The sequence below is a fragment of the Schistocerca americana genome, chromosome 8 (assembly GCF_021461395.2).
Source record: "Schistocerca americana isolate TAMUIC-IGC-003095 chromosome 8, iqSchAmer2.1, whole genome shotgun sequence".
Classification (NCBI taxonomy): domain Eukaryota; kingdom Metazoa; phylum Arthropoda; class Insecta; order Orthoptera; family Acrididae; genus Schistocerca; species Schistocerca americana.
This window is the reverse complement of record NC_060126.1, coordinates 368,085,105-368,100,093: the sequence shown is the minus strand read 5'-3', so window position 1 is coordinate 368,100,093 and position 14,989 is coordinate 368,085,105. Positions and strand designations below refer to the sequence as shown.

The window sequence follows — 14,989 nt, the reverse complement described above, 5'->3', positions numbered from 1 at the left end:
TAAATTAAAATGTCATGCCTGATGTCAGTTTTACTGCATGGTATTTTAAGCTGAATCTTTTCACGTATCTAAATGTCTATGAAGTCATATCCTGAACTAAATCTACATCCACGTGTACATCTATAGTCTGCAAACCACCATAAGGGGCATGGCATAGGGTACTTCCCATTGTACCAGTTATTTGGGTTTCTTCTCGTTCCACTCGTGTTTGGAGTGTGGGAAGAATGAGTGTTGGAATGCCTCTGTGTGTGTGTGCAGTAATTATTCTAATTCCTATATGAGCAATAAAAAGTTTCGACTGATGGACTCAAACCCGCGATCCTTGCCTTACTGTTCACTCTCTTTCCACTATGCCATGTAGTGCTTAACTATGTGTTGTACAATGATCTAATTCAATTGTATATGTTGATACTGCATGCAGGCTGTGTTGAGAATAGTCAGTAGTAAAGGAAGTAGCAAATTAAAATTTAATGCCTGACATAGAAGTTTTGCTGCGTGACCAGCTAAAATGTAAGCAATAAAATTTCATAAAGATTTGAAATTGTGTGTAAAGTTTGTTGCAGAAGTCACTAAATGTCTTCATTATGATATTTGCATGACATCAGTTATGCTGGCTTGAAACAAGCACACAGTTTCTAACTGTAATACTTGGCTTGTTGTATTAAAACTTTTAGCATAAGACTATACCTCTTAATGAGTAGATTGTGATAGTATTTTAAATTATTATTTTCTGTCAATAATTACACAAAATAATGAAAATCAAAGTTTTGTTGCCACTTTAACTCAGTTCTGGGATACTTACTTAGTAATATAGATAAGACACACAATTTATATTAAGAATCACACAGTCAAGATCCACACCTCAGCAATGCTTTATATCTGTTACACTTGTTAAGCAATTCCTTTGGGTTAGTAAGGATCAGTTTAATTTTTTGTAATCCTGTTTGAGGGTTGCGGATTATATACATTTTTGTGCTGGAATGTGTACCTGTTAGAACAGTGTTTCTAGATTGTAACAAATCCTGTTACTTTCAGCCCATTATTATTTGCGCTGTTAACCAATAGTTTGCGTGAAATGCTTAACCACACTTCCCCTTGGTTTCCATTGTTTTTCATCTTGTGAATTCTCTAAATAATTGTGTGTGTCAACATACATGATTCCATAATTATTAGTTAAAACTGATGATATAGGATGCTTTACAGCTGCCATTTGACCGTCAGTCAGATTAACTATTTATTGTGGAACTCATGAAAGACAGTTGGTTTTAAAAATAAATTATTTATCCTGTTGCACTATGTCCTCAACTCTTGTTGAGAGTGTTGCTGTGGACATCAAGCAAAAGATGGATATCAGTAACTCTGGGTGCTCAGTCAGAATTATCAGATGTGAAATCAATATCGAGATCTCCAAGCACAGGTGCTTCCTAATTATTTCTGATAATTCATATTATTGCTTAATGAAGTTTAAAACATTTGCTTTTGGAGTCCTGTAAAGTATCAGAACCATTACCTGTTACGTTTCCAAGTCTGTTACGGAAGTACAGCACTTGGGTGTTCAGTACTCATTTACATATGTAGACAATAATAGTAACATATTTCCATCTAGGTGCATTTCTGTGGCTTTCAGACTCTGGGTGCTCAGTCAGAATTATCAGATGTGAAATCAATATCGAGATCTCCAAGCACAGGTGCTTCCTAATTATTTCTGATAATTCATATTATTGCTTAATGAAGTTTAAAACATTTGCTTTTGGAGTCCTGTAAAGTATCAGAACCATTACCTGTTACGTTTCCAAGTCTGTTACGGAAGTACAGCACTTGGGTGTTCAGTACTCATTTACATATGTAGACAATAATAGTAACATATTTCCATCTAGGTGCATTTCTGTGGCTTTCAAATGAAGTTGATAATGCGTCTGTAGGAATACCTTTAGATTATTCAAATTCCTGCAGTGATATGAGAAACTAATATTTATTACTTAACAAGCTTCTTATGTTCTACTGGAAAAGTCTAAATTAATATGTGATTGTTACTCTTTTTGCTGTCAGAGTAGTCATTTTCTTGTTTCTCCACTGATTGTTGTTACTGTATCTAAAGTCACTCGGCAGGTCAGTCTTTTGGAAAGGCTTAACCCAAAACAGGCCTAGTGAAATATTTGAAATCATAGGGATTGGACAGACAGTAGTCTTCGTTAAACTGTTTCCAGAAATTAGTTGTGTAAGTAACCTCTCATCGCAGTCATTCAGAAGTACAGATGTAGACCATGCTTTGTGATGCAAAAATATGAGGGACAATGCATCACTCGTACCCCTCTAGGCAACTCCCGGAGCTCTACGTTTATCATTTACATGATTGACAGAACACTTTGTCTTGTCAGTGTGTTCCTGAATGCCTTTGGTTATCAACATATCTTCGTCACTGTCTCCAGAGCAGTGAAGCTGTTGGAGATTTCAAGACTACGTCTAGAATATTTGCTCACATCCCTGCAGAAATCTCTTGGGTGACATGGGAGGTTAAACCATGGTCTGGCCATCGACCCTATTTGTAACATTACTGCTACAAACTGCAGCTCTCAACTGCTGTAAATCTGCAGTGCTACTGCCAGATAAATAGGGTTTTGGGATCAACTGCTCCTTCTTTATATCACAGAGCATAAGCATGACGACTGCTATGCCAAAGGGTAGCAAAGTCCTTTTTCGAGCTGGTTGCTTCACAGCATCCACCATGAAAGAAGTGTACTCTGTCTTCACACTTGATCATTGGTCTAGAAGGTTGTAACTATTAGCACTATTTGACACTTAATTACCATAAACACAAGTATGTTAGCACTCCTACTGCTGCAGATGCACCAAAACTAAACGTCTGATTAGCTAGTACTTCTGCAACTACTTTTTAATCACCAAGCTATCATATTTAGTGGCGCTTCTAAGTCTGTGTGATCTTTACAGCATCAGTGTTGGCAACAGCTACTTTATGTGTGTGCACTGATTGCAGTGAGTATCTGATCAGAATTTCACTGTCTGCCACCAATGGAGGTATCCAATAGGATTCCAGGTTATCCAATACAAGGTTGTTCCTTTATTTGATTAAAATCTCTTTTTTTGTGATGATGATAAATTTAGTGAATATCTTATACTTTGTGGAGAGGAGGATGTGGAGGCAGCATCTATAATTTCTCTCTCTCTCTCTCTCTCTCTCTCTCTCTCTCTCTGTGTGTGTGTGTGTGTGTGTGTGTGTGTGTGTGTGTGTGTGTGTTAGAAAATAATAGCACCATTCCAGTAAGGGGAAGAATCATTCTCTGCAGAAATTCTGACAATACTTTTACATATATTTATATTATTTTGCCTCCAGGTTCAACTATTTCTCCCAGTAGTAAAAAAAAAAGTATATGTAACTCCTTATAGAAGTCTTCTTACGTCATAGTCACAATGCGACCACATTTACACACATTACAGAAAAACATACAGTTGAATTTCTTTGCTTTTATATTCCTGTCGAATAAAACATGTTCTGAATAGAATTCCAATTGCTCTCTTTTTGCCATGTGTCTGATAATTCTACAGTGTAAATAAAAAGTACTAGAAGAGATAATGTGTGAGTACAAAAGTAGCTAGGTCTTTCCAATTGCTTGAACCTAGTGAATAATGCTAAATCCTGCCAAAGCTAAGCCTTATAACAGTATCAGTGTTAGCATTAGTGCTCCTTCATCTTACAGCATGCATCAGCCGTGTCAGTTTGCATGCTGGTTGTGTGGAAACAGAACTCTGAAGTCAGTATTGCCATTAAGCATTCAGTCTCTCTCTGTTCTGTTAGAACTAAACAAGAAATAATTCAAGGAAAATGCCTGTAGATGGAGTCACACTAAAAAATGTTATCATAAAAATAATAAATTCTTAAAGGTGAATGCTTAAAACGGTGTCTCACAAGGTTTGGAATTTTGTTCACTCCTGTTCTTGGCCTACATAAATGATTTATGAAAGATATTGGATAAGTTATAAATCAGTTATGTTTACTGACAGTAAAATAAAAATATTCTGATGAAGAGTCCAGACACATCTAGGAGAAAACTGTAACAAGCTTGCAACCAGTTCGAGATAGAAAGCTTAGCTTGTGTGCGTATATCATAGTTTTCTCAGTGCAGTAAGTGTCCAATGAGTTTTCGGGTTTGCAAGATGGGTGATGTTCGTGTTGACCTTCTGTTGATATTTCAGTTGACAACCAGGCAGCCATATTCAGGAAGATTTTGTGACTACAGATTGCCATCTTTTTCCTTCTTTCCCAGAGGGAGAAGGGTAGGATGCCTGAGGGGATATTATTTTGCCCCTTTTTGGCCATAGGAGTTTCATATTTTGTCTTATAGTTACTTATATTTCTTCTCTTTGTAAAAGAACTTTCGAATAACTCCTTGATAAATTTTAAAATTGTCTTATGCCATTTATGATAATCAACCAATTAAACCAGGGTTGTGATAAAAATAGGAGTGTAAAAACAAAAAGAGTGTTTCAAGCAAAATGAAGGGATTTCAGTGAATTAGTGTTGTTTGTTATGAGTGAAAAAAGGGAGAAATAGTTACAATCTTAAAAAAAGCTGTAAAAGAGTTACATCTGGGAGTTGAGTGTAAAATAGGTTTCAATATACAGTAGTTATTCTTCTCACCTTTACAATTTATTTTATCAGGGTTAATTATCATGTGTGTTTAAATAAAATCAAAAGCTGTTGTTTATCTGTCTTGTAGGGGGCCAAGTAGCAAGTGATATTATTCTGTACACAGTGATCAATGTTTGTAGTCCTAAATTAGTTTAATCACTATAACAGTAACACCCGCAGTTGAATTTTGAACTTGCATATTTAAAGTCAGTAGCCAAATCGATAAAACTGTATTTGGACGTGGCACTAAGCATGAAATTTTGTCTATTATTTAATAAGAAAATCATGTAATGATCTTGCTGCAGTTGAATTATGTACCAGAATAATCCATGGAATGTGCTGAATTGCTGGGCTGTGGAAAGACAGTATGGCAGTCGTGTTCCATACACCTTTATGTATTGTATTTGGGGTCTGAGCAATGTAGACTTGACTACATTGATTTCTAAATACTACACCTGTTACCTGCAAACCCATATCATCCTATACTGAGCCTGGAAGTGCATAAAACTACTTTAGTGTAATATTTGTAGGATTCTAGTTAATTTTGTTAAAATATTGCCAACATGCTAGAACCTCCCCCCGTTTTAAACATTTCTTATTAAGTTACTTCCTTGTGTGTCTGTTTGGTACAAGTTTTGCAATTTATTTTAAACTAATTTCCCGGTGAGCTAGGGACTTGTAACTATCAACATAGCTCAGAATTGGATGGCAGTGCAACATCAACTTGCTGTCTTGTCTGATGTGTGGCGGAAGGTACTTTGTGCACCTCTGCTATGTCCCCCTTTTCATGTTCATCACGAATTTTTTTTTTGCCGTAAGAACAATTGCTGGTAAGACTCTGTGTGAGTTCATTTATCTGTAATACATATTTTTTAATTGGGTGACTTGCATGAAGAGAAACCAAAATAAACCAGAAATTTACCATGTCTCTTGTCACCTCATCAAAACGTTCGAAATCGATTGGAAAATTTTCACTCGCACACGAGAGTAAAGAGCAAAAAATAATTATTTAAATAAAAGCCTTTTTACCACAACATGTTTTTAAAATTGACTAAAAATAATAAAATAATGTAGCCCAGCCCCATACAGATTCCTAACCCCATACAGATAGTCCTGAAAATTTCTGCTTCTGAATTTTTAGCAATTGTGGCAGTACTTGTAAAATTTAAAATGAAAAATGCGGGTCACATGCAGTAGGTAACAGGAGTGTAGAAAGTAGGTGTTGAGAAAAATTGCACATTAGCGCATATCATTTGCAGTGCAGTAAAATTGTTAGTAACTTAGTTTGTTCATTCTTCTGTGGCATGTGCTCCATGTTTTTAATTTTAAATTTTACAAGTATTGTCATAGAAGCACACATTTACAGGAATATCTGTATAGGGTTAATTACTGTGGACTGAATCCAGATGTTGTAATCACCACAAAGCCAAGTTATTCACCACATAGAGCAGATGCTGAGTAGCAGACAGGCACAATGAAAAAAAACGCTAGAAAGACATAAGCTTTAGGACAAAGTCCTTTCTTAGCAGTAGAACTCCCATACATTTATGCAACAACTCGCACACACGTGGGTACTATCTCCAACTGATAGGGCCTGACAGAGTGACTCTGTGCGTGCGTGTGTGCGTGCGTGCGTGCGTGGGTGTGTGTATGTGTGTGTGTCCGTCCAAAGTGCTGCAATCTGCTGGGGTTTTATGTTATCATGCAGGTTGCTTGGTGGGGACAGGATTGGGCTGCTACATACAGCATAGGAAGGCTTTGTTGGGAGGGGGGTAAAGGTGGAGGGGAAAAGGGAGGGGAGAGGAAAGGATTTGTAGGTTCAGTGGCAGGATAGAAGGTGTGTGAGAGCAGGCTAGGAAATAGGTAAGTGGAGGACAGGGACTAGCGAAGGTTGCGTTAGAGAGAATGTTACTCCATCCTGCACTTTCCGTTGTTTCAAAATAGTGTGTATCATCTACAAAGAACTAAAAAGACTTTTGGTTTAAGTTCTACCATCTCGTGAGCCCTCTACTCAGTCTTCCATTAAAAAGTTTTCTACCAGAGCGGAAATGATGAAACATGACCCCATTTAGCTCTAATCAGTTAAGCACTAAATAGTAGGATTCTGTGCCTGAACACGCCAGAAACCAGCTAATGTAATTTACTCAAAAATATACATTCTTTCATAGAACATAAAGAAATGTAATATCTGTAATAATTTTGTGTGTTTCTTGCAAATATTTTTCTGAAAAAATGTAAATCAGGGTTTGCCTTTATACAAGTAAATTGCAGCATAAAATTATGAGATATCTATCATACGATGTTATAAGAGAATTAGCCATTACAACAATTTGTTCAGAATACTCACTGTTGAATAATAAAGAAATAAGTAAGTAAATAAATAAATAAATGATGGAACACTCTTTTTATTACATTGGCATTAGGTTTACAACTGATGAGTGGCAACAAATCCATATAAGACACCAACTGAAAAGTGAGAAATCAAACTTTACTATGAAATTAGGATGAACATGGAGTTTTATGTTATCATGCAAAAGTCTTTAACATGTTGCTACCACATATCAGGCATGAAATTGGAATCCCTCAAATATTCAGAATGAAATAAAGAGCATGTTACTTCCCAGTCCATCAATGTATCAAAATATTTTGAGTGGGGGTGTTAATTCTGATTGATACTGAAAAGTCCACACTACAAAGGTTTTAGCTGTTCCAGTATATACATGTTGAAGTCATAGTAATGTGACCACTGCCCCTGTGTTCGATGTCAGTGTACAATAACCACTCATAGATGGCAGGTGGCAGCTCTAGCAGTGGAGAGTGTATAAAGTGTGTTGGTGGGGGGGGGGGGACACAAAGGAAAATAGTGCAGTCATTGTCATAATGCAGAAATTGGGCAGGTTATCTGACATCTGAAAGGCATGATCACAAGCGTGCATATCTGTGACTACAGGCTGGTTCACATAGACCTATTACACCATCCATGCGTGATAGACCTGGCGCACATGTGCAGTAGATGGTAATAATCCGCAAAACTCAAATAGAACTGACTGATCTCTTGTAAAGTTGTTCGTTCTACCGCACCAAACAGAAAGGGGACTATGTGACATATTGGAACGTCATTCGTTCGAATTTTTTATTCAAGCTTCAAAGGTTCCTATTTAATAAGAGAGAGTTTTTTATCATTATTTATTAAGTAATTATTATTCTCTTATGTAGGTTACTATTAGCCTGAATTATGGACTCCACAGTTAATATAATAGAGGGAAACATTCCACGTGGGAAAAATAAATCTAAAAACAAAGATGATGTGACTTACCAAACGAAAGCGCTGACAGGTCGATACACACACAAACAAACACAACCATACACACAAAATTCAAGCTTTCGCAACAAACTGTTGCCTCATCAGGAAAGAGGGAAGGAGAGGGAAAGACGAAAGGATGTGGGTTTTAAGGGAGAGGGTAAGGAGTCATTCCAATCCCGGGAGCGGAAAGACTTACGGACTCCACAGTTAGTTTTATATTAAGACACTTGGTTATACGGATATGTGTGTTTAAATTTACATTTATACAACGTTTTGCATATGGGGGGCCCCTCTTTTCTTCTTCTTTTTCTTTTCTTTTCTTTCTTTCAAAAAAGCTATTCCCCTGGCAGTTAGAGTAAACCTTCTGATTAGGGCAGAATGATGATGGAAACAAAATGACAGATATTGTGTTGAGTTCAACTCTTTCTGAAAAAAGGGATGAAGGCAGTGGATTATATTCACTGCTTATGAAAGAACTGAGGCCCAAAGATCTGCAAGAATTTCGGAACTTTTTGAGAATGGACATGGCCTGTTTTGAGAAGCTGCTGTCTGTGATAGAAGGTGGAATTAGCAAGTGTGACACAGTAATGGAGGCTGTCTCACATTCTCAAAAGTAAGAATTAAATCATATGTTTATATGTTTTTGTGATCATACCAACCTGGATCACGAATAAAATGCCGGTAAATGCCCTGAGATGATGCAGGCTGGCTGTAACATTATGTTTCCTGGCAACTGGAGAATCTTTCATGAGTCTGGATCCTCAGCCTCGGAATGGCACAGCCCACCATTTCAGAAGTTGTTGTGGATGTATGCACTTGAATTTGCATTTTAAAGTATCAGTGTGCACGCCCCCCCCCCCCCCCCCCCCCCCACACACACACACACCACACACACACACACACACACACACACACACAAATTTTGAAGTCCTCGTCTGTCTTATTGGGCCAAACTGCACAGATTTTCTCGTTATCACTGCCAGTTTCTCTTTTCTGCCATGCTGAAATAAAGCAAGCGATGCAGTCAAATCAAACATGAACTTACGTACACTAAGGCATTACAATACAAATTGAAAATCATGGTGTAACATTATAAACATATGCATATTACTGAGAAATAAATGATTGCTGACTGGGGAAAGGGGGAATATGCATGTATTAAAAGCTACTTACTGAAAAAAAAGATGCAAAAAATCACAAACACGGGAATCAGAAATAAGCCACTAGCCACCTAACAATAAGCAAATAACAAACAGAAAGAACTGCGGTAGCTCCTCCTGTGCATGCGCAAGTTGTCGCTGCCTAGTGCCCATGCGCAGATTGATGGCAGTTTAGAACTACTCTGTATTCTGGCACATGGATAATGTGTCTGCTAATTTTCCTACAAGATGTACAACTTTGCTCCCACTATTTTTTCCCCAACATTTGAGGCTTTAATGAAACAAATTGGTTATGCATGTAACATTCAATGTATTTTTCATCCCTGGCCACTATATTCTCCCATCTTTTGACCAGTGTACGAATCCTGCGTCAAAGACATTGTTCATATTTTGAAGTGATCCACGAATCAATCCAATTTGTGACTTCTTCATGAGATTGGAAGTGTTGTCAGCCAGGCCATGCGCCATTGATCGAAACAGGTGATAGAGGGACCAGTGTCTGGAGAATACAGCGGGTTGGGTAGGACTTCACATTTTAACATTTCCAAGTACGTTTTGACCTCTTTTTGCAACGTGGGGTTGAGCATTGTGCTGCAAAATCACTTTATCGTGCCTATAGCTGTATTGCGGCCATTTGTCTTTTAATGCTCTGTGCAAACACATTAATTCTGTTCGATAATGAGCACCTGTGATTGTTTCACTTCGTTTTAACATGAGACCCAAGTTCCTTCTTTCTGAATCATGCCCATAGCCTTGAGATGAGTTGTTTTGAAATGGCTTGCTGTGTCACTCCCACTAATCGTGCCAATTCTTCTTGAGTTTGATGCGAGTCTTCACTCAGTAATGCTTCTAATTCTGCATCTTTGAAAACATTCTCTCTTCCACCACTATGTTGATCTACGGCGTTAAAATCACCGTTCTTGAAGTGTTGAAACCACTTGCAACACATTTGTTCATTAATAACATCCTTATCATACATACTTGAGAGCATTTGCTGAGACTCAGTCGCTGTTTTCTTCATATTGAAACAAAACAGTAACACTTCCCGCAAATGACGAGAATTAGGCTCGTAAACTGACATTTTCAATGAAAAACAATTTTATGATGCAGACACAAGTCAACTAATGTTTGAATGAGATATTGTTGACAGAGGTCAAAGCTAACTGCCTGATATCTGTGATCTGTTTCTTTCGACCGCTACTTCCCGTTGTTGCCACCTATCGGCAAACGGCGGAAGCAAAGTTGTACATCTTATAGTTTCACCCATGCTACCGCTAGGTGCCTGTCACACTAGACCAGTACCGTTCGCGGCGGATTGTCATGTAATACTCCGTTTAGAAATAACATAATTCCCTTATAACCTCAACTCCGTGAAAAAAACTAGCAAAGGAAACAAGGACTGTTCATTGTTGTGTGCGTGCATGTGCTACACAAAAATACTAATTTAAAGAATAAGGAGTCATTTCATGATCATATGCATGTTTTTTAAGCTGGTGCAATTTTACTGGAAAAAGAAGATTGACTTTTCTCTTCCCTTCCAGGGACATGTGAGCAGTCACCAGATTGGTCTTGGGACATTACCCATCACAGGCAAGAGAAGACAGAGGAGGACACGTGTTCCAGATAAACCTAATTATCCACTGAACTTGTGGAGTATAATGAAGAATTGTATTGGCAAGGAGTTGACAAAGATTCCCCTGCCGGTTTGTACATACCATAAATTAATAGTTATGGAAGTTATTTCATCATAGTACTGTGTTAAAATTCCAAAACGTATGGAAATATGAATATGTTAAAACTGTCAAAGACCACAAAGGCATTGTTGTGTAAACAGATTCATGTTGCAATGTCTCTTTCAGTAAAGTACAAGGAAATATATTTCTTCTTAGTTTCCCATTGGATTGTGTGTAGTATCTTCCCTATATCGGTTGGTAGGACATGTTCTGAGGCATCAAGGGATCACCAATTTAGTATTGGAGGGCAGCGTGGATGGTAAAAATCGTAGAGGGAGACCAAGAGATGAATACACTAAGCAGATTCAGAAGGATGTAGATTGCAGTAGGTACTGGGAGATGAAGAAGCTTGCACAGGATAGAGTAGCATGGAGAGCTGCATCAAACCAGTCTCAGGACTGAATACCATAACAACAACAACATCTTCCCTGTATATTAAGTTCAAATGGTGAATATGATTATAAATCTGTGAAAGTACTCTACTTAGTAATAATTTGCTGATAAAGTGGATATTTAGTATGAACACTGAACCTTGAAGTTTTAGATGAGTAGTTTCGTTTCTAACGTCTGTGCAGGACTAGACCAAACAAAAAAAAAAACAAAAAAAAACCACTGGCAACAGGTATGTGTGGGGAAATTTTTGATAAGAGACCAAATTTTAACTGGTGCTGATGAATTGCCTGATGAGGGGAGTGGTAAAAGAGGTGTGTCAGGGATGGGAACAAGAATGAATGAGGACCGTGAAAAGATAGAGTTACTATACTTTTCCTGCCTAAGAGTTAATGATACAGTTTAATTGTATCCCACATCAGTGAATTGGAGTAATACTGGGAAGCAGTTAAGCAGTCAAGTATGAACCAGAGGAATGTAGATGGGGGGAAGATAACAGATACATCATGTATGTTGAGGTCCTTCTGTAAGCATTATTATATAATAAAAGTTACAGTGCCAAATTATTTATATGCTTCTATTCTAATTTATAGAGGGACATATTGGTGATGGATATCTATGATATAGTGGGTGACCTAATGGAATGTAGATGCTTGCTTGTTAGATGGCTGCCATTCCTCAGTCCATATATGAAAGCAACAAGAAAAGGAAAAAAGGCATTTCATGGGTGTGACTTGCATCAACAAGAAATATGTTGACCTGGCATATTGCAAGAGAAGAATAGATGAAAGGACATTCACATAATATAGCTTTAATATCATGTGGTGAACATGGTGCTTAGTTTCGGAAAAATTGTGAAGAATTTAAGCAAGCGTCTTAGTGTTTAACTGAATCTGCAGGGTGAATGAAAAATGGTAATGGTATAGTGTTCCATGCTTGCTCTGGTTGCCTTCAGAATTGGAGTGAGAGCAACAGGTGCATGCAGAGAATAGAACCACACATGCTCAAAGAGAGCAGAATAAGAGTTTGGTTGATGCCAGAGAAATGAATTAGCACACCGGGAACTTGTGGAGGCTCAGTAGTCCTGTTGTTGGGACTTGTATAGTGGATAGTATTAGTTTCCTGATAAATCTTCTTTAAACTGTTAGTTCAGATAAAATCATATCACAGCACAGGAGCAATCAGTGCTGCTCACTCATTTGAGAGAAATGTGTGTTCCTTCTACACTGGATGAAGTAAAAGTGATGCCATAGTATACTGAGTTATTTATTTATTTGACAGATAAGTTACTCCAATGTATAAATTGTCAAAAATTGTGCTAGTCATTCTTGTGTTTTTTTATTCACTGGTGCTCTCATAATATATAAATTGTCTTTGGCAGGTTAACTTCTCAGAGCCACTTTCAATGCTACAAAGGCTGACAGAAGATTATGAATATGCTGAGATACTGGATAAGGCCGCAGAGTGTGCAGATGGTTGTGAGCAGCTGGCGTATGTTGCAGCATTTACAGTTTCCAGTTATGCCACAACAAGTGTACGCACAGGAAAGCCATTCAATCCTCTTCTAGGAGAGACTTTTGAATGTGATCGAACAGAGGATTTGGGATGGCGTGCTGTATCGGAGCAGGTTTCTCACCACCCACCGATGGTTGCACAGTTTTGTGAAGGTCGCAAATGGAGATGCTGGCAGGAGTTCACAATAGCTTCAAAATTCCGAGGAAAATATCTGCAGATCATTCCTCTGGGAACTGCACACTTAGAGTTTGAGGGTTCAGGTACTCAACACATATACACTAAGCAGTAAAGTAATTGAATTTTTGTTGTGAACCAGTGTAAAAAACTTAGGTTTAGGAATAATATGGAGTGTCTTATTTTAATCAGAGTTGAAATGAAGTTAATTATGTTTTAGTCAAATTCTTTTTATTGTTTAATGTTCATCATGTAATAGCAATGAGGCATGTTTTGGTTCTTGAACCCCTCGTAAAGTGTCCGTAACACAAATTATTAATAAGATAGAAGGCTTATATAGTAGTCCTCATTTACTAGTGATTCTCTCTTCAGCAACAACCAAAATTTAAGTTCCAGTTATTCTCTTTCATTGATACCCTACAGCTCTAACCAAATAGTTGAATAGCAGCAAGGACTTTTACATTGTCTTAATCTGTATTTATAAGACATTGTGTTTCTTTGTTACACATTTCACCATCCATGTTCCGCATTAAACAGTTGCTGACTGCTTTTCTGTCTTTGAGTGTGGCTTTGAAGTTTTTATACTTCCAACACACAGTTTCTGCAGCTATCCTCAGGCATCTCTAGGATTGATGTCATGCTACTAAAACACAGAAAAAGTAGTATTTGCTTAGTACTAAATTAGTTTTTTCTGGTGTTTTAAGATTTACCTTTCTCTCAGTCCTACTAAACAGATAAATTATACTCTTGATCCAAGGTGAAGTTCTAATTATTCATCACAGCAGTGGCTGCTATTATTATTATTATTATTATTATTATTATTGTGTGATCTTCAGGGCTTGATTGTGGGGATTATTTGCTTTGTGATAGTAATATATTTTGAATCTCTGCATATTTCTTTCCTTCAGAGTGTTGGTCACAGGTATCGTTTCCCCTGTTCAAAGCCTGCTCTCAGTATTCAGTGCTTTTCTCTTTCCTGTTTTCAACCTTAATTCATTGCCCTTATCAGACTATAGTTACCAATTTTGTTCATTACACCTGTTTTATGTTATACTTGTAATAATAGTGTTTTGCTGTACAAAATTGCTCTTCTATATAAACAACCACCAGTCTCTTTAACAGTTGATGAAATGGGCATCTACTGAGCCCTGAAATTTGTGAGCAGAAATGGCAGTTCTACCAGGAATGTATAGCTGTTAGTCAATAGAGTTATGTTGGAAATAACATGGGCATATGCATCTCTCTGCAGATAAGATTGAGGAGAAGAGGGTGAGGAAAGGACTCTGGCTATGATCCCTTTCATAATGGACCACTTATGTAACAAAACATCCCATTTACTTACTCTTGGGTAATGTTTTGACTGCTTTACTGGCTTTCTTTAATTTTATGCGGGCAGTACTTGTTTTAGCCTTACTGAGGCTGATAGTTCCAGAGTAAGCCCAGAAAAAGAGCCTCACCATTGATGAACCATCCCAAAAGATAGGAACCATGAAATTTGGTGTCTTAAAAACTGATGATCATTATAGTAGCTCTTGTTTGGCGTAGATCACTCTTGTATGACATTATTCATCCAGCTCCCCTCAATGCATGCACCCTTCATACTACCCCCAGGAGGTCCACAACTCTTTTGTGGATACGTGCGTAGCGAGCACGGGACCCCGAGCTAACGTGGCCCTCCTTCCTTTCCGGGCTGCATACCTTCCTTTTCCACATCCTCCCCTCTCCCCCATCTTCGCCCCTCCTCCCCTCACCTCTGGCTCTTTCCTTCCCTTTCTCCCCCTCTGGGAGTATGGTTTGTGCCTACGTCCGGAGACGGACGCTCATAAATGTACCGCATTCTTCGCCTTCTCTGCTTGTCTGTCTTCATCCTTCCTTTGTCCTTCTCTTTACCCTTTTCTACGCTGCGGCGTTTGAGACCTCTCCCCTCCTCTTCCCTTTCCCTTTCTTTGTTTTTCACTTTCTCTTTCTTCCTCCCTGTGCGTGTCTGAAGGCCGAACCACGCATTTTTGTGCGTAGCCGGTGACAGGGTAACGCATAATTCCCCGCCCCAGGCAGACATGTAGGA

General features: G+C 38.1%; 1 protein-coding gene across 2 annotated transcripts in view; it reads left to right on the top strand.

Annotated features, from left to right (window-relative positions):
* LOC124546024 (oxysterol-binding protein 1) overlaps positions 1–14,989 on the top strand; it is a 299,394-nt gene that overhangs the window by 230,022 nt on the left and 54,383 nt on the right. For both annotated transcript variants that reach the window (XM_047124997.1, XM_047124998.1), the window contains 2 exons: positions 10,654–10,815; positions 12,617–13,010. In XM_047124997.1, coding sequence (XP_046980953.1) covers positions 10,654–10,815; positions 12,617–13,010 — 556 coding nt within the window. The remainder of the gene's footprint in view (positions 1–10,653; positions 10,816–12,616; positions 13,011–14,989) is intronic.